The 23,425-nt window shown below is 40.0% G+C and overlaps 1 protein-coding gene, 1 non-coding gene and 1 pseudogene across 3 annotated transcripts in view; 1 reads left to right on the forward strand and 2 right to left on the reverse strand.

Annotated features, from left to right (window-relative positions):
- Positions 1–23,425, reverse strand: part of LOC131817926 (cytochrome b5 type B) — a 38,828-nt gene that overhangs the window by 14,395 nt on the left and 1,008 nt on the right. The window contains exons 2-4 of one of the 2 annotated variants that reach the window (XM_059151827.1): positions 3,483–3,611; positions 2,936–2,965; positions 557–744 (exon numbers count right to left, since the gene is read on the reverse strand). In XM_059151827.1, coding sequence (XP_059007810.1) covers positions 700–744; positions 2,936–2,965; positions 3,483–3,611 — 204 coding nt within the window. In that variant the 3' untranslated portion in view covers positions 557–699. Of the gene's footprint in view, positions 1–556; positions 745–2,935; positions 2,966–3,482; positions 3,612–23,425 lie in introns of those variants that run through there. The other variant, XM_059151826.1, reaches the window with a different exon arrangement.
- On the forward strand, positions 7,054–8,793 carry LOC131818672 (ER membrane protein complex subunit 3-like; annotated as a pseudogene).
- LOC131819024 (small nucleolar RNA SNORA17) lies at positions 16,924–17,038 on the reverse strand. The gene has a single exon (XR_009349027.1). It is a non-coding gene; the product is annotated as a small nucleolar RNA SNORA17 (small nucleolar RNA).

Raw genomic sequence — 23,425 nt, forward strand, 5'->3', positions numbered from 1 at the left:
ACCCACATGGGAACCCATGACCCAAAGAGAGGTATCACGAACCACAAACATGTCTAGCTTACTTGCCCTACAGTAGACAGGCAGACAAAATGGCACAGAAAATACCACGTGTTTCTAAGGTGAATTTCCTTACTCTAAAGCAGACCAAAAAAATGTTAACTTGAGAAACTCAAGAAGGAACAGAAGTCTGATGACTCTCAGCATGGGGACTATTCCAGGGAGAAAGATATTCAGAGACAAAAAGGTTGGTAATTCTAGTTTTTTATCTACCCCTGAAGCAGGTGAGAAAAACATCTGCTGGCAGACCTGTAGTTTCTAAGCTTTTACATTTTAGTTTTGTACTATTTCAGGGCTTCAGAACTCAGGCATTATCAATCTAACAAGAAAACAATGGTGACCATCAATTATCTACCTCTGTTGTAGCAAAAGCAGTGTGAAGGGTAGTTGCCAAAAAACTGGGGCAAAGTTCCTGATTTATACTCTGGAATAGCGTGATAGCCATGTTCTGGGTGGTGGTTTTTTTGTTGCCTTTTTTTTTTTTTTTTTTTTTTTTAAATTTTGCATGGCCTGGGGGCTAGTTTCAGGCAGGGAAGCAATGGTAAGCTGTGGGGGTGGGGGAGGAGAGAAGTGGAGAAAGAAGGAAGGTAAAAGAAAGAGAAGGGAAATGAAAACTCTGTCCCCTGAGGCAGAAGACACCTCTTAATTAGGCTTAAAAAAATCACTTCTTTGTAGAGGTTTAGGAACCTGTAAGCAAAAGAAAGTATTAATGAAATTAATTTTACATCCTTTATTTCATGGTGAGTGAAGAAAAATTAAGAAAGGGGACTTACACATCCTAGATTCAGAAGTGCTTATTTACAATCTTTATAGGAAATAAATCTGAGACCAGGACTTTCTTCCTGGAACTGAAGTCAGGCTCTGTGAAAACCCACATAGATGGCCTTGAAAATTTCCCCAAAGGTTTCCTTGCCTGATCTGCCTAAAATAAAGGAGTGTAACTGGAAACACTCTATAACCTACTCTCTACTTAATGGAGACAGTCCTTTGGGTACAACAGACATGAAGAAAACAGCTTCAAATATACAGCCTTCAGTCACTGTTTATACCAGGCAGGGGCCAAACTACATTTGGAAACTTCTAAATTAATATTGAATTCAGTGAGTTGAAAGAGGTTCCCCACCTTATTTCTTATAAAAAGTCCAAGGCTCAAGAGATTTAATTTAGCTGAGACATCTGTAAAGTTTTCAAATGAAAAGATGGGTACATCACTTAGCAAAAAGTCTGGTGCTTGGCTACCTGGGTTACTTAAAGTGCAAATTCCCAAGTCCCGTTTCCAAACATTATGAATCAGCAGTAGCGGAAGCCCAGGAAATAGACATTTCATAAACATGCCCAGAGATGCCAACACAGGTGGTCCAAGGGACAGAATATGAAAAACACCACTCTCCATTCCTAAGAATGGTCCTCACCACATACTGAACTACCAAGGAAGAAAAACAGCAACAAGCAACAATTTGTGGGGCGCCTGGGTGGCTCAGTGGGTTAAAGCCTCTGCCTTTGTCTCAGGTCATGATCCCAAGGTTCTGGGATGGAGTCTCACATCAGGCTCTCTGTTCAGCGGGGAGCCTGCTTCCCCCTCTCTCTCTGCCTGCCTCTCCGCCTACTTGTGATCTCTGTCAAATAAATAAATTAATAAAAAAAAAGAAGCAGCAGCAATTTGTAGACTTTTTGACAACTCTAATCCCCCAAATATTTTCTATTGTTTCAGTAAAGTACTCTCATGAATGTTGTGTAGAAGTGGGCTGTGGTTCCTAGACACGAAGTCTATCTCTTGTACAAATGGGAATATCCCTTGAATGAAATGTTTACTTTAAACTGAGACCATAGTGTTTCCCAGACACCTTCAATACACTCAGCAAGGCGACGCGCAGCTCAAACTTTACCTTCATTACATGCGCTAGGAGAGGGGGAATAGAGACCAACCAACAGTGCTCTAGAAGCATTTAAAGATCATTTCATCCCCCTTCATGAACAATTCAACAATTAAGAACAACAAAGTATAGCAAAACGGGTGAGTTAATTTGCACACAACAGTCTGGACTTCATAGTAACACACAGCAGACAGTCAAGCAATCTCTTAAGTTAAAAGAATTCTTCTGTCAAGGCCAACTTTAAGTGCTCTACCCAACAAGTTTAGTAATTCCAGCTCAGCGAGGAAAAGGAAGCAAGAAGCTCTAAGGCAGAAAGTTGCTATCATGATGTTCTCACAGCAACTAAACTGCTGTCCCTTTAAGTGAAAGGGTAACCTGAGAGCTCTGTGAAGGAGGAAGTCAAGAAAAAGCCTGAAGCAGTAAGGGAAATAATAGCCCCGCTTATGGGAAGCTAAAAGGCTTTGGTATTTTGTGCTTGGTATGTTATGCAGTGCACCTTAAGGTTTTCAAGTATTTAGTCTTTTGTTTTTGCTGAATCACGGGAGTAAGCGAAATGGGAATAGGCCTGTTTGAGCATAAACACGGGTAACAGGGACAGAAAGGCCCATTCTGGTCAATTACTTCAATCTGTAACTCTGAAGACTTAAAAGTGAAAATCAACTTTCCAATTATTTTGCCAACACAGAACTATTATCACCTGTACTACTTAATGTAAGAATAAGAATTACTTTTTTACAATTGAAACCACTGGCTAGAATTTTTTTTTTTAATGCAAATGGAAACATGAACAAAATGTTTCCTACTGTTCAAGACTCAGCTATTCTTTTTTCCTAAAATGGCACTGAGTCCAAATTCCTGAAAAAAAAAAAAAAATAGGATTTTTTTGCCTGGGGGGAAAAGTAAACACTTCTCTTGTTAAGATAACTTTTTAAAAAGCCATTCTATTCCAGTTAAATAGAAATATAAACATTTGAAACACACAAGAGAAACAGATGACTTCTTACCTTGCTACCACTGTCAGGTTTAAGGTCATTCTGTTAAAAAAGGAAAACAAATAACATTTTAAGTCATTTCCAAATGCATTCTCACTCTGGGCACTATGTGTTTGTTTCTAACCTTAGACCATGAGACTACATCCTTGGTAGCAGAGAATTCTCTGAGAGACATCAAGATCTGTAGAAAGGAAGATGCTTTCTCCCCCGCAACTCTGAGCCTATCAGGGTCCCTTGTTAGAATGTCCATAGCTACCACCTTTAGCAAGGAACTTCCAAGAACCACCAAATCATTGTTTCAGGTAGAGATGTAACTGTGTTATAAAAATCGGTTAAAAAAAACTCCAAAACCATTTCTCTTGACTTTTCATATAACTACCGGTGTTGCTTCACATACAAGCAGCCCCATCTCAGCACAGCAGGCAAAATGATTTGGGAGAATACATAGCCTGATGGTAGGGATGAATGAATTTCCATTTTAATAATTCATTCCCTCTCCTGTGTTCTGTGGCTGTTCAGCTTTGTCTCTGTATGCGCTCCTCGCCCGGCGCGTTCTTACCGGATGCACATCACCAATATAGTACTGCTTTAGCATCTCTCTGGCATCAGAGGAGTGGCCTACATCTTCAAAGCTTTCACTTGCATCTGCACCAGCTTGTTCCAGCAGAACCTCTTCTCCCCCAGGATGCTACAAAGAAAAGATATTTGCTGAACACAGGGCCCTCTGAAGTGAAAACTCATGTACGTTACTTTTCCCCCTTCTGCTCCTTTTTTTTTCTTCCTCAATGGGAGTCGTGGGAAGAAGCGACACTGTATGCCACCTGACAAGACACAATGGGAAGAATGTAACGTGACTGCCGATATTCGTACAAAAATGTAGAATACTGGCATAACTGTGAAGAAATCTAGGACAACAGCAAATTGAGAGAGATTCTACAAAAGGACCGGCCTGTGGTCATCAAAAATAACAAGGTCAGAAAAGCTACGGAAAGCCTGAAGAAAAGCTGCAGGTTGAAGGCCAGCAAGACGGGACAACTGGGAACAACGTGTGCTCCTGGCTTGAGCCTTTTTGCCAACATTATCGAGACAGCCGCAGAAACCCGAATGGAGGCTCTGGTCAAGGAGTGTATGGAATTCTTTATTCTACTCCTGCAACTTTTCTGCAAGTCTGAAATGGTTTCAAGATAAAAAGTTAAGTAAGTGATACCAAAATAACTGCCTTTATACCCAGGAAGTAGATTCTGTCTGTAACTGACTAGTTCTATTACCCTGGACAAGGTATTAATTAAGAAACTGAAAGGTCTTCGCTTTCCTGTTTATAAAATGGAGATAACAGGAGTAACTATTTTCACTACTATTCTATCAAATGAGATACAAATATGAAATATTTTGTACTCAGAAAGAGAAAGGTATAGTTTACATAATATGTTACCACCTGTGACTTTAAATATATATTTATTTATACATTAAATATTAATAATAAGTTGATAGTAAATTAATAAATTTTACAAATATTAAATGTATAAATATAAGTCAATCTCTCTCTCTCTCTGAAAAGAACCTAGGGGCCAGGAAAAAGATTTTTCACTATATACCCTTTATTGATTGTTTTACCAAATGAAGTACCACCTATTGAGAAAATATTTAAAAATTACATTTAACACAGTCCCTGACTTAAACATTTACTTACAATGAGTAAATTTAGAATTTATATTAGATGACATATCTAAATCTATGTTTTTAAAATATCAAGTGATGCTTTTAAGTATTTATTTTTTTAATTTTTTTTTTTAAAGATTTTATTTATTTATTTGAGAGAGAATGAGTGAGAGAGAGCATGATAGAAGAGAAGGTCCAAGGGAGAAGCAGACTCCCCAAGGAGCTGGGAGCCCGATGCTGGACTCGATCCTGGAAGTCCCGGATCATGACCTGAGCCGAAGGCACTCGCTCAACCAACTGAGCCACCCAAGCGCCCTTAAGTAGTTTTTATTTTAATAACCTTTTAAGCAGGAGTATTATCATCCTTATTTTATTTTTTTTTAATATTTTACTTATTCACTTGACAGACAGAGATCACAAGTAGGCAGAGAGGCAGGCAAAGAGAGAGAGGAGGAAGGAGGCTCCTGGCTGAGCAGAGAGCCTGATGTGGGGCTCGGTCCCAGGACCCTGGGATCATGACCTGAGCTGAAGACAGAGGCCTTAACGCACTTAGCCACCCAGGCGCCCCTCATCCTTATTTTAAATAGAATTTATTTCTTTATTTGGAGGGGGCAAGTGGGGCAGTGACGGGCAAGCACAGGGAGGGGCAGAGGGAGAGGGCAAAGTAGACTCCCCACTGAGCAAGGAGCCCCCCTTTGGGGCTTGATCCCCGGACCTGAGCTGAAAGCAGGCACCCAACCAACCAAGCCATACAGGTGCTCCACAATGTGCTCTATATGCCTCAACTATGAAGACAGTTTTTCCTTATAATACATCCCAACTATTATGTTGCCTTTCAAAGAGCAAAAGGATAACAAAATCTCTTAGCAGCTTGAGATATTTCAAGAAATGGCTGAATTTATGACTTCCTGCATGGTTTTATCTACAGCTACAAAGTATTTTCATTTTCATCAATCTCTCACCACTTAATAAGTAAGAAAGTGCAACACTTGGGGTGCCTGGGTGGCTCAGTCATTTTAAGCTCCAACTCTTGACTTTGGTTCTGGTGATGATCTCAGGGTGGTGAGATCAAGCTGGGCTTGGAGCCTGCTTTTCATTCTCCCTTTCCTTCTGCCTCTTCTCCCACCACCACTTGTGCGTGTGCCCTCCCACAACTGCTACACTTACACAATTATATATAATATACAGCCACTGTTTTTACTATATATTCAGTGTACACACACATACACACACACTGTATACTGTATATTTTACTGTATATTCAATACTGTGTATTTAATACTGTATATCCATTTCAATCATTATGCTACAATTTTTATTGAGTACTTATTTGATAAAGTAGGCAGTAATAAATAAAAGTTTTCATGTTTTTATAAAAATGAATTCATATCATATACACTGTCTTATAGCCTGATTTTTTTTTTCACTGAGGCAAGGAAGGTTGGAGTGGTCAAAAAACCCAAGGTTTACTACCTTTCACTTCAATATGTGGTTTTACTACAGATGGTTTAGAACAAGCAGAAGATTTCAGGGAAAATTGGTGACTATTTTAGAACTCTATAAACTTCAGATACTCTTTAAAAATCAAATGGCAGGGCGTCTAGGTGGCCCAGTTGGTTAAGCGGCTGCCTTTGGCTCAGGTCATGATCCTGGAGTCCTGGGGTCGAGTCCTGCATCCGGCTCCCCGCTCCATGGGGAGTCTGCTTCTCCCTCTGACCTTCTCCCCTCTCATGCTCTCTCCCCCTCACTCTTTCTCAAATAAATGAGTAAGGGCGCCTGGGTGGCTCAGTGGGTTAAGCCGCTGCCTTCGGCTCAGGTCATGATCTCAGGGTCCTGGGATCAAGTCCCGCATCGGGCTTTCTGCTCAGCGGGGAGCCTGCTTCCTCCTCTCTCTCTCTCTCTGCCTACTTGTAATCTCTCTCTGTCAAATAAATAAATAAATAAAATCTAAAAAAAAAAAAAAAAAATCAAATAAATGAGTAAAATCTTTTAAAAAAATAAAATAAATCAAATAAAATCAAATGGCAGGGGCACCTGGGTGGCTCAGTTGTTGTGTCTGTCTTCAGCTTGGGTCATGATCCTAGAATCCTGGGATCAAGACCCCATCAAGCATCAATCAGGCTCCCTGCTCAGTAGGAAGCCTGCTTCTTCCTCTCCCACTCGCCCTGCTTGTATTCCCTCTCTCCCTGTCTCGCTGTCAAAAAAATAAAATCTTTAAAAAAATAAAATAATAAAATAAAATGGCAGGGGTACCTTGGGTAGCTCAGTTGGTTGAGAACCTGACTTTCGGCTCAGGTCATGGTCTCAGGGTCATGAGTTTGAGCCCTGTGTGAGCACGGAGTCTACTTGAGATTCTCTCCCTCTGTCCCCACCCCCCTGCACTCTCTCTCAAATAAACTAATTAAAATAATTAAAATAAAATGGCAATGCAGCTGAAGGCAGTGCACTAGGCCTGAGGCCACAGCACAGCCATGGCCAGTTCTGGAACAAGGTAATATCCAGGCTCAGGGCCTGGCCTAGGACTCTGACTAGGCTGGCTCTCAATAAATAAGAACAAGGTGGGAGAGGTGCCTGACTGGCTCAATTGGTAAAGCATGTAACCCTGCAACAGGGTTGCACACTGAGTGTGAAGATTACATAAAAATAAAATCTTTAGGGGGTGCCTAGATGGCTCAGTCAGTTAAGTGCCTGACTCTTGATTCCAGCTCAGGTCAGGATCTCAGGGCTGTGAGATCCAGCCCCGAGTCTGACTCTGTGCTGGGCATGCAGCCTGCTTAAGATTCTCTCTCCCGGGATGCCTGGGTGGCTCAGTTGGTTAAGCAGCTGCCTTCGGCTCAGGTCATGATCCCAGCGTCCTGGGATCGAGTCCCACATCGGGCTCCTTGCTCAGCAGGGAGCCTGCTTCTCCCTCTGCCTCTGCCTGCTATTCTGTCTGCCTGTGCTCGCTCTCTCCCCTTCTCTCTCTCTGATAAATAAATAAAATCTTTAAAAAAAAAAACAAAAAGATTCTCTCTCCCTCTCCCTCTGTCCCTCCACACCTAATAAAATAAAATAAAATCTTTTTTAAAAGGTGGGGGGGCGTCTGGGAGGCTCAGAGGCTTAAGCCTCTGCCTTCGGCTCAGGTCATGGTCTCAGGATCCTGGGATCAAGCCCCCCTTGGGGCTCTCTGCTCAGCAGGGAGCCTGCTTCCCTCTCTCTGCCTACCTCTCTGCCTACCTGTGATCTCTCTGTCAAATAAATAAATAAGATTTAAAAAAAGATAGCAGGAGCTGCAGCTCGACTCCAATGTGAGTCTCTAGTGGCCCTGTCCATGTTCACCATCACCATGTGTCCATCCTGCTGCAGAGTGACAAGAAACTCACCCAGGAGCAAGTATTTGACAGCTAAAGTCCTATTACATAGCACAGTCCTCAGGGAAAATGGAAGTATTCCCAAACAGTCCTTCTTGACATGAAAATATTACTTCCAAGACCACAAAGGACAGATTTTTCAAAAAACTAAAGAGAAAACAGTACTACCTTCTCTTATGACTGATTCCACTATGCTCACAGACATGGTGAAAGGGAATTTAACAAATGTCATCCCAATCATTCTAACTAGTGAATGGATAAACATGACCTGCTCAGGCTTTGTTACAACCAAAGGCCTATTTCTACTGATGCTGTTTTTTAAGCCTATGCTATAGGAAGGAATTCAACTACTCACATTAGCTGCATCTGAGTACATGCTACATCCTGGTAATTCTACGTATTTGGAATTCAGAGCATTTATTCTTTCATTCTGGGCCAAAATGAAGCCAATGACCAACCAAGAACAATCCAGGCAGGCATGCCTGGATGGCTCAGTAGGTTGAGCATCTCCCTTTGGCTCAGGTCATGATCCCAGTGTCCTGGGATCAAGCCCCGAACTAGGTTCTCAATCCCTCTTCTTCCTCTCCCTCTGCTGCTCCCCCTGCTTGTGCCCTCTCATTCTGTCAAGTAAATAAATGAAATCTTTAAAAAAAAAAAAAAAAAAAGGCAATCCAGGCCAAGATGACTGGAGCAGCCACAGCCAAGCCCATAGACAGCAACAAAGCTTTCAAGGTAAAATGGAAAGTTCTGGAGCTAACAGGCTGCCAGTGGGCACTTGCTGATGTCAAAGAGGAGCTCAAGGCCAAAGATCTCCACTTTGAAGGCATGTTCAAAAAACAATTGTAGACCTCTATTTACTGAAGCAGCGATTAGCTCTGTTGGGAACAGAGTAGCCCGTAACCTTGTAAGCTGTTTAAGCTGGGCCTCTCAGAATAAAAAGAACACGTGAGCCCGTGGACGTGCAAAAAGGTCCATTTTTGTCTGAGCCAGGTTTCCCTTTATGTTTGAAACTGGAGGAAATGACTGTGTTTGGGGTGACTTACAGGGAAAGAACTATTTTTTTAAAAAAGATTTTATTTATTTATTTGAGACAGAGAGAGAGAGATCACAAGTAGGCAGAGCAGCAGGCAGAGAGAGAGGGGGAAGCAGGCTCCCCACCAAGCGGAGAGCCCAACGCGGGGCTCGATCCCAGGACCCCAAGACCATAACCTAAGCCAAAGGCAGATTAACTTACTGAGCCACCCAGGTGCCACATGGGGAAAGAACTATTTTTTTTCATGTATTCATATTTAGCTATGTGCAGGGTTGTTTTTTTTTTTTTTTTTTTTTTAGATTTTATTTATTTATTTGTCAGAGAGCCAGATCATGCAGAAGCAGGCTCCCCACTGAGCAAGGAGCTCGATGTGGGACTTGATCCCAGGACCCTATGATCACGATCTGAACTGAAGGCAGCGGCTTAATCCACTGAGCCACTCGGGCGTCCCAAGGGAAGTAATTATTTTTAAAATGTTTAAAAATTCCCTTCTGGGGGCACCTGAGTGCCTCAGTGGGTTAAAGCCTCTGTATTTGGCTCAGGTCATGATCTCAGGGTCCTGGGATCAAGCCCCGCATCGGGCTCTCTGCTCAGCAGGGAGCCTGCTTCCCCCTCTCTCTCTGCCTGCCTCTCTGCCTACTTGTGATCTCTCTCTGTCAAATAAATACATAAAACCTTAAAAAAAAAATTCCCTTCTGGTGACAACAGAAATGAAAGGCAAAAAAAGGGGAAACTCAAGCTAGTGATAATATATAAAAATTTAGCAAAAATTCAATTTTTGGAAGAAACATTAACAATTATAATACTTACCATATACAAGCAGCCTGACATCTAAATCACAGTAAACTCCGGTTTTCTTGGGATTCAGATAGCCCGAATTTTTAAATCTAATTTATGTACTAGTATTTAATAACTTCCTTTACAAAACTAATCATTTTATTAATGAAAATTTACTACGTATAAGCAAAACAAATATCCCTGCATTGTTCATTTTGAGCCTACAGAATGACACAAAGAGCAAAGGTATCAAAACTTAATTCAAATAAATTATTTTTCAGAATGAATACTCAGGGCCAAGATAGACTTGGAACAAACCTTCTATGTCTCTAAAAACTGTCCAGGGAAAACTGATGACCCTGAGACACTGTGGTATTCTCAAGTGCCTTAAGGAATGACCATTTACAGGTTAAATGGGATATTTTTCATGTGCATTCAGAATACATCAAATCAGTTGAAAAAAAAAAAATCAATGGCTCTGTCCTATACTATGGTGACTCAACTGAACTAAAGAACCAGTCATTCTGGATAAGAGTTTATACATCATTTTAAGAAGGTAGAGAGGGCAAGTGCTGCCAGAAATATAGAGAAAAGCTGCCCAGAAATAACTGTCTGGATTAAATGTCCTGGGGAAGTGGCAGGGTGCCATTCCTGAATCAAGAAGTGAATGTAATTTGCATGTTGAGTACTGTAATCAAAAGTGGATGACTCTTGACTCTACAAATTAAACCACTTTGTTTTCTCTTTAAAAGGCAAATCAATTTTATAGAAGTAGAACTGGGGAGGTCAGAATAAGATCTGGGGATCCAATTAATGTCAATATCCTGGTTGTGGTACTGTACTACAGTTGTTTATTTTAAATACTTGATTTACTTATTTGAGAGAAAAAGTGTGCATGAGCACACATAGTTAGGGAAGGAGGGGCTGAGGGAGAGGGAGAAGCAGACTCATCAATGAGCAGGGAGCCCAATGAGGGGCTATCCCAGGCGCCCCTGTACTACAGTTTTACAAAATGTTATCACTGGGGGAAATGGGTAGAAGATACAAGGGATCTATTATTTTTTACGTACATATGAATCTACAATTATTTCAATAAAACTTTTAATTAAAAAATCACATTGAATTCCCTAAGTATATACCCAAAAGAAAGGTGTATAGATATATGAACTTGTATACACACACAAATGATCATAGCAGCACTATTTGTTATGACCCTAAACCTGAATACCCAATGCCTGGGCTGCCTGGGTGGTGCAGTACATTAACTGTTGGACTCTTGATTTTAGCTCACGTCATGATCTCAGGGTCACGAGATGGAGCCCCACATCAGGCTCTGCACTCAGCAGAGAGACTACTTGAGATTCTGTCCCTCTCCCTCTGCCATTCTCCCCTGCATGTGCTCACTCTCTAAAATTAAAAAGAAAAAAAAAAGAAAGAAAGAAAAAAGAAAATCCAATGACCATAAGCAGAGTACAAATAAATCCATATAATCCTACAACAGAATCCTAATCAGTAATGAAAAAGACAAAACCACTGACATAACCAATATCCACAACACAAAAGAATACAAATGGTGTACAAAAACACTAGAAATAAAACAATATACAGTGACACTCTCAGGGCACCTAGTGGCTCAGTCAGTTAGGCAACTGCCTTTGTTTAGGTCAGGATTTCAGGGTCCTGGGATGGAGCTCCCTGCTCAGCAGGGAGTCTGCTTCTCCTTCTCCTCCCTCCCCACCACTTGCGCAGGTGCCTGCGCACGCTCTCTCTCTCTCTCTTGCTCTCTAACAAGAAAATAAAACAAAAAACCTGTGACTCTCTCCTTTGTAAAAAGTTCAAAAACAAAACAAATCTATAGGATTAAAAAGTCAATAGAGTGGGTACCTCCAGGGATGAAGAAGAAAGCACTGATTAGGGGGCACAAGAAGTGTATACAGTTCTTTAAAGATTTTATTTATTCATTTAAAAGAGAGAACACAAGAGCAGGGTGGCAGAGGAGGGATGTAGAGGGAGAAGCAGACACCCTACTGAGCAGGGAGCCCAACACAGGGCTCAATCCCAGGACCCTAGGATCATGACCTGAGCCAAAGACAGATGCTTAGTTAACTGAGTCACCTGGGAGCCCCACATGCTGTTTAGTTCTAGACTCCAAATGGTGGTTACCCAAATGTCTTCACTTACTAGAGTGAGGTCATATGACTAAATCTCAGGAATTTATAATTAATGGGAAAATAATTTCCAAAATATCACATATATAACTACCCTTGTATATACAGTCAAATGATCTTCGACAAGGGATGCCAGAGCCACTCTCAATAGGGAAAAGGCAGTCTCTTCAATAAATTATGGGAAAAACTGGATATCCACATACAAAAGAATGAAGATGGACCTTATAACACAGACAAGATGGACCCTTATAACAAGAGATAAATGTTAGCTGAAAATGGATTAAAGAACTAAATATTCAACCCAAAACTATAAAACTCCTAGAAGAAAAGCTTTAGGACACCGGATTTGATAATGCTTTACTGAATATGATACCAAAAGCATAAGCAACAAAAATAAAAATTGACAAATGGGAGTACATCAAACTTAAAATTTTTTATGCACCAAAGGACACGACCACTAAACTGAAAAAAATCACCTACAAAATGAGAGAAAAGATACGTAAATCAAAAGGGGTTAATATCCAGAATACATAAAGAACTCCTAAAATTCAACAATGAAAACATTGAACAATGTGATTAAAAAACAGGCAAAGGACTTAAGTAGACGTTTCTCTGAAGATGATCTACAGATGGCCAGCAAGAATATGAAAAGATGCTTAACATAAGTAGTCACTGGGGAAATGCAAATAAAACCAAAATGAGGCCACATGCAGAAGAATGAAACCGGACCATTTCCTTATACCATACACAAAAATAGACTCAAAATGGATGAAAGACCTAACTGTGAGACGGGAATCCACCAAAATCCTGGAGGAGAACACAGGCAGCAACCTCTGTGACCTCAGCTGCAGCAAATTCTTGCTAAATATATCTCCAAAGGCAAAGAAAACAAAGGCAAAAATGAACTATAGGGACTTCATCAAGATAAAAAGCTTTCCCACAGCAAAGCAAACAGTCAGTAAAACCAAAAGACAACTGAAAGAATGGGAGAAGATATTTGCAAATGTCTTATCAGATAAAGGGCTGGTATCCAAAATCTATTAAAAACTTATCAACTTAAAGGACAAATAATCCAATCAAGAAATGGACAGAAGACAAGAACAGATTTCTCCCCCCACCCCAAAAAACAAAACAAAAACAAAAGAAAACAAAAAACCAAATGGCCAAAGACACACGAAAAAATGCTGGAAAAAATGCTCGAGTCTGCTTCTCCCTTCCCCCTGCCCGCCACTCCCTTCTGCTTTGTACTCTGTCAAATAATTAAATAAAATCTTTAAAAAAACAAAAACAAAACCCTAAGGTGAGTCTCCTATAGATAGCATCTTGTGAGATCCTGTATTTTTATTCATTCTGTCAACCTCTGTCTTTTTACTTAGGAATTAAATCCATTTAGAGGCTCCAGTATGCCTCAATTAGTTGAAACTTTGACTCTTGGTTTTGGTTCAGGTTGTGATGTCAGGGGCTTGCAATTCTCTCCCTCCCTTATCCTGTGTCCCTAACCCCACTTGTGCACATGCATGTGCACTTTTTCTCAAATAATCTTTTTTAAAAGGAATTTAATCCATTTACATTTAAAGTAATTATGGATGAGGAGGGACTTAACTCTCAAAATTAAAAACTTCTGTACATCAAAGGGCATTATCAAGAAAGTGAAATGAAAAGCTACAGAATGGGAGAAAAATATCTGCAAATCCAATAATTAATAGAGGATTGATATATACAAAGAAATCCAACTTTAAAGCAAAAAGACAAACAATTCAATTGAAAAATGGGCAAAGAACTTGATTAGATAGTTCTCCAAAGAAGATACACAGAGGACCAGTCAATACATGAACATGTATTTAGTCATTAGGCAAATACAAGTCAAACCACAGTGAGGTACCAGTTTACACCTGGCTAGGATGGCTATAAGTAAAAAAACAGTAAGTGTTGGATACAGTGTGGGAAAACTGGAACCCTCATTCACTCCCTGTGGAAATGTAAAATGCTGCTGTGGAAAACAGTTTAGAGTTCCACAAAAAACACAGTATAGCTGTATGACTGAGCAATTCCACTCTGCAGTATATCCAAATGAACTGAAAACAAGCACTCTGATAGATACTTGTATGCCAATGCTCACTGCAGTATTGTTCACAAATAGCTAAAAGATGGAAACAATCCAAGTGTCCATTGATGTATGGCTGAATGGACAAATAGAATGCAGTATATATACATATAGTGGAATGTTATTCAGCCTTAAAAAGAAATTCTGACACATGCTACAACATGGATGAACACTGAAGACATTATATTAAGTGAAACAAGCTAGATACAAAAGGGCAAATATCGAATTATTCAATTTATATGTGGTACCAAGAATAGTCAAATTCATAAAGACAGAAAAATCGAACAGTGACTACTAGGGGCTGGGGGCGGGGGCAATGGAGTTATTATTTAATGGCTACAGTTTCACTTTGGGAGGACAAAAAACTTCTGGAGATTAATGGTGGTGAGAGTTACACAATGACATGCATGAACTTAATGCCACAGAATTGTACAATTAAACATGGTTGAAATAATCAATTTCATGTTATGCATATTTTACCACAGTAAAAATTTTAAAAACCAAAACATGTTGAGTGAAACGAGCCAGACACCAAAGGACCAATATTTTATGGTGCCACCTACTCGAGGTACCCAGAATTAAGCAATTCTAAAGAGACAAAGCAGACTAGAAGTTATCAGAGGAAGAGTGATGAGGGGGTAGTTATTGCCTAGCGGTAACAAAGTTCTGCTTGAAGTGATGAAGAAGTTTATAAACAGTTATCAGTCTTGATTGGTTGTACAATACTGTGAATGAAATTAATGCCACTTAAGTGTACAACTGATTAAATGAAAAATTCTGTTTATATGTTTTACCAAATAAAAAATAACAAAACTAGGTTATATATGCCTACAATTAATATTAGCCAAAAACTTACTTTTGTCTGAATCAGAGCAAAACAAAACAAATGAGACCATTAAGAGTTTCTTTCAGGGGTTAACCTGAATAATCTACATAGAGGCCCTACACTATTCAAATCTATTGGAAAATCATAAATTTCTCCCCCTTTTTATTCAGTAAATCTAACAGAAAAATCTCCCACTTTTTCTAGGACTTGCTCTGCTTTTAAATCTCGTATGAATTTACCAAAAATTTATTTTGACTTGGATAGCCTTTATGTTTTAAGACTAATGGACCTTTTGTCCTCGCTTTTATTATGTAAGTAGTTACACAATGTTACAAAGAAAATGTTTTAAATAAATGACACTACAACCAAAATTTAAACTTTCAAAAGGGACAAAACAATGACTGTGATCCATTCATTTCTCTCTCAGTCCAGCAATAATCAAGTGAAATACTTCTAAGATACAAAGGAAATTTTGTGATGTCCCCTAGTGAAGGATTTCAGACAGTTCATCTGTCCAAAGCCTATGTGGTAGGGAGGAAGCCTTTTGGTTCTTTCTTAAGTTCATTTACTAAGTATTATTGAAAAGAAGAAGAGGGGTGCCTGGGTGGCTCAGTGGGTTAAAGCCTCTACCTTCGGCTCAGGGCTTGATCCCAGCCCGGTCCGCATCAGGCTCTCTGCTGAGCAGAGAGCCTGCTTTCTCCTCTCTCTCTCTCTGTGCCTGCCTCTCTGCCTACTTGTGATCTCTGTCTGTCAAATAAATAAATAAAATCTTTTACAAATTTTTTGGAAAAAAAAAAAGAAAAGAAGAAAATTGTGTTTTAATACAGTAAAGAAAGAGGGCAAATTACTAACAGAAAATATACTTTCAGATTACTAATTTTATGCAAAGGACAGGGGTCAGAGGGCAGAAAAGAAGAGAATGCAAAGGACAGGGAATAAAAATCATAATGGGAAGAAATTACACAAATTCTCTATGAGTGGAAATCCCATAATGATGTAATAAAAATGCAGCAATAAGGATATGCTAAAGACCACTAGGCTTAGAAAATAAAATCTAGAAACATTCAGATTTGGAAGCTGCAAAATTAAGCTGGGTGATGAGAAGAACCGCTACCCTAACAGATAGGCAGAATATCTCATCAAAATGAGATATAGAGATTAAAATTCTGGACAGGGCAAAAACTACTTTCGAAACAACAGTCTGACAGGGCAGAGAAAGATGACACACCTGAGTGGTGAACAGGAGGAAACCATGGGGGTCCACACGTTTTCATTCGCATTCGCTTTAAGAGCCCAGTAAAGTAGTGGTGTCATCTAGGAGAGGCTAACATGAGCGCTGCCAGAAAGGGCGTAACCTGGGCAGTCAGACATCCCTGCCCAGGGATGAAATCTCAGGTCTTCAGGTCCAATCATAACTCATCCCCACCAGATTAAATCCCACTACCATAGATTTTCACAATTCCTTAGGTACCTTCATAGTATTCATTTATGACAACCGTCATTATTTATTAGACATTAACCTGCTAGACTATAAGCTCCATTAGAACATCGACCGTGGTTGATTTTTTCATGGCTGTATTCTAGAACACAGTATGCTTGGAACATAGTGAGATCTACAGAGAGAGCTCAGTCTGCCCTCCTTCTGTCCCATTCGCCGCCCCCAACCCCATCTCATGCCCAAATGCAAAACAAATAAATGAAAGTCAATTTGGTCATCAGAGGATCTCACCTGGACAGTACTGGAGGTTAAATTTTCCCTCATTTTATTTCTAGCTTTCCCTAGGACTAACTACTTACAACTACTCAAGAAAAGAAAGTATTCTTGGGGCTCCTGGGTGGCTCAGTTGGTTAAGCATCTGCCTTTTGCTCAGTTCATGATCCTGGGGCCCTGGGATGGAACCCTGTGTTGGGTTCCCTGCTCCCTCTGCCCCTCCCCCTGCTTGTACTGGCAATCTCTCTGAAATAAATAAAATCTTTATTTAAAAAAGTATTCTTCCTATAGATTTGTTAATTTCACAAGCTAGATGACAATCAAATTATACTTTCTTTTCACCAGCCTTAGAGAAATGAGTAAGGACTGTTATTAGTCAGGCTCTGAAGATTTCAGGGGTACCGTCAGTACCCTGATATCAAACACAGCCTGTGTTCTTTCTTGCATGATAATGACTTGTGAACAGAGCTCATTCTCCCTCACAAGCCCAAGACATCCAATTCACCTTTACATCTTCAGAGCACCTGTCACTTAAGCACTCAAAAGATGCTACAGGGAACAAGTAAGTTTTATTACTAATAAAAATAACTTCATCAAACATTCAGTGGCCCCTAACACTTACTGAGCTCTTTATGCCAGGTACCACAAGACTTTATATGCATTATTTATATCAACTGTCGTAACAACTCTGTGGAGTACATACAAGTATCTCTATTTTATAGATGGGAAAGGCCCTGACAGAGCTATTTGCCCAAGGTTATACAACTACTAGGTGGTGAAACAGTAAACTGAACCAGATATTTGGACCCCAAAGCCAGTACCCAGACATTACAATTATATTTCACCTATACGAGGAACCAGATTTTCTTTATATATATTTTTTAAATTTCATTTTAAGATTTATTTGCCAGAGAGGAGGAGAAAGAGAGCACAAGCAGGAAAATGGCAGGCAGAGGAACAAGCAGGCTCCCTGGTAAGCAGGGCGCCTGATGCGGGACTCGATCCAGGACCCCAGGATCATGACCCGACCGGAAGGCCCTCGCTTCACCAACTGAGCCACCCAGGCGTCTCCCAAATTTTCTTTAAAATACACCACTAAGTGTGGCTCCTGTGTGGGTATCAGGTTAAGTGGCCAACTCATGATTTAGGCTCAGGTACTGATCTTAGGTCAGAGGACTGAGCCCTGACTCAGGCTCTGGGCTCAGGACAGTGTGCCTGGGATTCTCTCTCCCTCTGCCACTTCCCCCATTCATGAGCATGCTCTTTCTCTCCCTACATAAATAAAAATTTTTAAAAAGATTTTTATTTATTTATTTAGAAAGAGATTGAGGAACAAGTGGGAGGAGGGCAGAGGGAGAAGCAGAGTCCCTGCCGAGCAGGGAACCCAACTTGGGACTGGATCCCAGGACCCTGCGATCACTAACTGAGCCGAAGGCAGACAGTTAACCAAACAAACTACCCAGGCGCCCAATATAAAAAATCTAAAAACAAATCACTATTAAGAAAATGAAAAGGCAAAAGACTGGGAGAAATAAATCACGATACATATAAGGTTGACCCTTAAGTTATGTGGGGGTTGGAGTGCTATTGAACCCCATCCTCTACACATAGCTGAGTATCTGTATATATTTTTGGACTCACCAAATACCTAACTACTATTAGTGTCCTGCTTACCAGAAGCCTTACCAATAAAATAGTCAATTAACATATATTTTACATGTTATATGTATTACACGTGTTCTTAGAATGAAGTAAGCTAGAGAAAAGAAAATGTTATTAAGAAGATCATGGGGTGCCTGGCTGGGTCAGTTGGTAGAACATTTGACTCTTGATCTCAGGGTCATGAATTCCACATTGGGCATGGAGCCTACTTAAAAAAAAGGTAAGAAGATCATAAGGAAGAAAAAATACTATGTTGGAAAAAAAAAAAATCCATGTATAAATGGACCTGTGCAGTTCAAACCTGCCATTCATGGGTCAACTGCATCTGAAAGGAATTGTATCTAGAATATATGAAAAGGGGCACCTGGGTGGCTCAGTGGGTTAAAGCCTCTGCCTTCGTCTCAGGTCATGATCCCAAGGTCCTGGGATCGAGCCCCACATCTGGCTCTCTGCTCAGTGGGGAGCCTGCTTCCTTCTCCCTGGCTGCCTCTCTGCCTACTGTGGTCTCTGTCTGTCAAGTAGATAAATAAAATCTTTAAAAAATATAAATAAATAAATAAAAATAGAATATATGAAGAATATATTCAAGAATATATCCTTGAATATATTCAAGAAAACAATTCAATTATAAATGGCCAAGATAAAACAGACACTTCACGAAAATCCATACAAATGGCCAATCATACCATGATGACACCCAGTTATCATTAGTCATCAAGGATATGTAAGTTAAAACCATAAATTATATGCCAGCACAGCACATAACCTTTAGATTGGTTCAAAGAACAATGACCGACACTGCATGTCAAGGAGGGTGGGGAGAACTGGAAAACCACATACCGCTGGGTGTATAAACTGCTGATACATAGGAAAAAACAAAGATAAATCTAAGATACGTGATGCCAAAGACACTAGACACAAAAAAGTGATACCATTGTTCTACAGTGTTAGAAATAGGGGCACCTGGGTAGCTCAGTGGGTTGCCTCTTGATTTCAGCTCAGGTTACGATCTCAGGGTCTCGGGATCAATACCCAAGATGGGAAATCTGCTTGAGATTCTCTCCCCTCTCCCACTGCACCCCACCCCGAAGTCAAAAAATAAATCTTAAAAAGTAAAGGAATGGGCTATTAGAAGTTAAAAGAAAAATTACAGGTAAAACACTCAGAATAATAAGTACCAGTGAACACTATTTGTACTACTAAAACAAATCAATGAATAGATACTATAATTCAATTAAGGAATACTATGATTGGTGTCCCTCACTGGCTCAGTCAGAGGAGCCTACAACTCTTGATCTGCATTGTAAGTTCAAGCCTCATATTGTGATTACTTAAAAAAAAAAAAAAAAAAAAAAAAAAAACTTAAAAAAAAAGGAATACTACAATTCTTTTTACATATTTATTTGTACACATTTGTATATACTGGTATATACACGAAAGATGCAGAAAGATTCAAACAAATCCTTGGGATAGATAAGAGTTTTACTTTCTTCCATTCTGTATCGATTTTCCCTCCAACCTATTCTTGACTCCTAGCCGAAAATAATCTACTGGAAAAGCAAAGTGCTTCAATGTCACTTCCATCTTAGGCTTCAATGGTTTTCCAATACATTTAGGATCAAATCCATACTACCTACCCTCCCTTGCCTGACCTGGGTCCCACCAAGCTCTCTTGCCATTCTTGGATCTTCACTGGCTATACCACTGCCACAGCTGCTTTCAGTCCCACTGATGGGCCAAACTCTTGCTTCACTCTGCAAATGCTTCAGAATGTACTTTTCTCTTCCTGAAGCCAGCTTCTTCACCTCAGCTCTATTAAAAGTCATCCCACAGCTTTCCAGATCACACTTTTTTTTTAAGATTTTATTTATTTATAGGCAGAGAGAGGAGGAAGCAGGCTCCCTGCCGAGCATAGAGCCCAATGCGGGGCTCGATCCCAGGACCCCGGGATCATAACCTGAGCCAAAAGCAGAGGTTTTAACCCACTCAGCCACCCAGGCGCCCCCAGATCACTTTTAATAAAGTAAGTCTTCTGGAATGCCTGGCTGGCTCAGTTGGTACAGCATACGACTCTTGATCTCAGGGTTGTGAGATCAAGCCCCAGACTGGGAGTAGAATTTTACTTAATTAAAAAAAAATTAAACACTGATTTTTCTTTCTCAATTCCTATTTGCTTCCTTTGCAGAAAGCACCTTCATTGAGCATCTTTCTACTTCTGTTTTCTATGGTCTTTCCTCAAAGAGCAGGCTCAAGAGGACAGGACCATATTTTTATTTGCCACCAGGGCCTACTACCATTGCACCTGGTAACAGCTAAGGAATGCCTGTTGAATGCTATCTCATTTGTGAGGCAAGCCTTATAGTAATATTCCCACTTATGCCCATAGCCACTTAAAAAATACCCAGAATTGGGTTATGGATGTTGGGGGAGGGTATGTGCTATGGTGAATGCTGGGGAAGTGTGTAAGCCTGATTCACAGTACCCCTGGGGCTAACAATACATTATATGTTAATTTAAAAAAAATTTTTTTAAAAACCTAGAAAACTTTAAAATATCACAATGTGGTATTTAAGCTATTCTTTTTAGAAACGGTTATTTATACATAAGATAATGGCTTCCAAACTTCTCTGACTTGTGATACACAGTAAGAAAATTAGAATATTAACTGAAACAAAGGCTCATAAAATCATACCTACCCTTGCTAAGGGAGCTGTACTTTGTTATCTTCTAGTCATTGTCATAGACAGCATAACCATTTTTAGGTGCTCTTTCTATATTACTAAAAGTGCAAAGACGATGATGAATGATGTGTACTGCTGCAAGGTTTGGTTTATCATTCACGATTTCAATAAATTAAACCAGTACTACTAATTCAAAAATGCAAAATTAATGTTAGGGGAAAAGTAATCCAATTACCTTACCAATTCAAAATTATCATACTCAAACTCCTGAATAATATCATAACCACATTCATTAAAAAAAAAAAAAAGGCAACCTACAGACACAGGATTTTTCAGATTAGGAACCCCTTTCTAAGGATGAACCCCAAAGTGATTTCAGATTGTAAAGAAAGAATGAGAACTGGCAGAGGTCTCCCATCTCATCTAATACCAATTCTACTCTTCCTGACCTACAGGCCAAAAACCTTGGTGCCATTTTTGACGACTTCTCCCACTCTTCAAATCTAATGCATCATTAAATCCAATTGCCTCTACCATCACAACACATCCAGGGGCGCCTGGGTGGCCCAGCTAGTTAAGGGACAAACTCTTGGTTTTGGCTCATGTCGTGATTTAAGAGATGGAATCCTCCGCTTAAGACTCTCTTGCCTGCTCCCCCTGCCATTCCCACCCCCAACCTGACAAAATAAGCAAACCTTAAAAAACAATAGCAACAACAACAAAAACCCCACACATCCAAAATCTGAGAGCTCTCACCACCCCTCATTGCCACCAGCCTGGTCCAAGCCACCGCCACCTCTGACCCCATCTACAACAGCCTCCTACTTGGGCTCCTCAATTCTCTTTGCCCTTCTCCAGTCTTCTAAATCAGGCAGTCAGAGTGATACCATTAAACCATGAAGCCACATCACAACACTCCCCTGCTCCAGTGTAGGTTCGTTCCTAGCCCATACAAAGTCAAAATCCTTCCTACAACCTGCAAAGCGGTACTGGATCTGCCCTCGCCTAATCATGTTCACCTCCTCTCCTACTACCCAGCCACTCCGGCCTCCCTTGTCCTCCAACACCACCAGACATACTCCCGCCTCAAGGCCTTCGAACCTGCTCCCTCTGACAGTCATGCTCTTCCCGCAGATAACCACATGGCTAGCTCCATTAACTTCCTTCTGGCCTTTAGTCTAGTCATCTTAATAAAAAACACTCTGGGCATCATACCTAAAATTTCAACCCCTTACCCTTACACCCTCATCCCATATACATCTACAGTTCTCTTCTCTACTTTATTTTTCTTCTTAGAACCTACCACTATGTAACACAGCATATATTATAGTTCCTTTTGGCTTATTGTCCACTCCCCGCACATTCATCTCCAGAAGGCATAAATACAGCATATTCACTGCTTTATTCTAAGCACCTAGAACAGTATCAGACACCTAACAGACACTTCAGATTATATCACAGACAATTCAGATAAATATCTGAATGAACAAGTCAATGAATGAATAGCCTTGGAATGAACAAGAATATAGGAACAGAGAGACTAGAACAGGTAAGTAAGAAGAGCTAACTGCAGGTAAAGAGCTGTGGCTCAAGATTCGTGGGCGGCTCTGGCATACCTGTGAGGTCTCTGTCTCTACCAACATTGTGAACCGGGTTAGCAACCACTACTCAAGATTGAACTAAGGTCCACGACAAGCACTGAGTGTTCCATCCAAGTTCATTAGGTATTCTAAATCAATCAAGAAGAAATTGGGGGGAAATGAAACCACAAGTGAAAAACATCATTACCTACCCCTATGAACTATGCTTTAACAGGCTACAACCCACAACTTTAACTTACCATGAGGCATACACCAAAGGACTAAGCTAAGGGTAGAATTCAGAAGTAATGCTATGTACACAAGAGAAATCAAGGGATCTAGCGAAATCAGATTCGGCCACTCATCAATCAAAATCTCTGCGAACTTGTTTCTCATTCTGTTAACATAAGGATCACTACACCCAAGTCACTCTCAACTAGTTATCCATGGATGAAATAATGAGAAAGTTCTTTTAAAGTACCCTTTAAAAGCATAAAAGGCCATACCCCATTCAAATACAAGTTACTAAATTCTAAGATGTTAATTTACTGGCCATTAAGGTTTATTAAAAACAATATCCTTTTGGGAAACTTTACATTTCAAAATTTTTTTTATAGATTTATGAATCTGAATATAGAAAAAATATCTTACTAGTATATTTGATTCACGGAAAGAACTAACAAAAATTAAGTTTTTCTCAGTTACAAGGTTATACTGTGCAGGAATTTCCAAGGAATTCACCCCAAGATTTTATTACTCAAAATGATACACACCAAAAAAAAAATGTGTTAATATGTGTATATACATAAATACCTCAAAGTCTCATGGATTGGGGTTTGTGGACTGTCAAGAAGCAAGAGGGAACTTTTTAGGGTGATGGAAATCCTCTGTCTTAAAAGGGAGTGTGATTATGTGGATGAATACATCTATCAAAACTCACTAAACTGTACA

Source organism: Mustela lutreola, chromosome 16, assembly GCF_030435805.1.
Source record: "Mustela lutreola isolate mMusLut2 chromosome 16, mMusLut2.pri, whole genome shotgun sequence".
NCBI lineage: Eukaryota > Metazoa > Chordata > Mammalia > Carnivora > Mustelidae > Mustela > Mustela lutreola.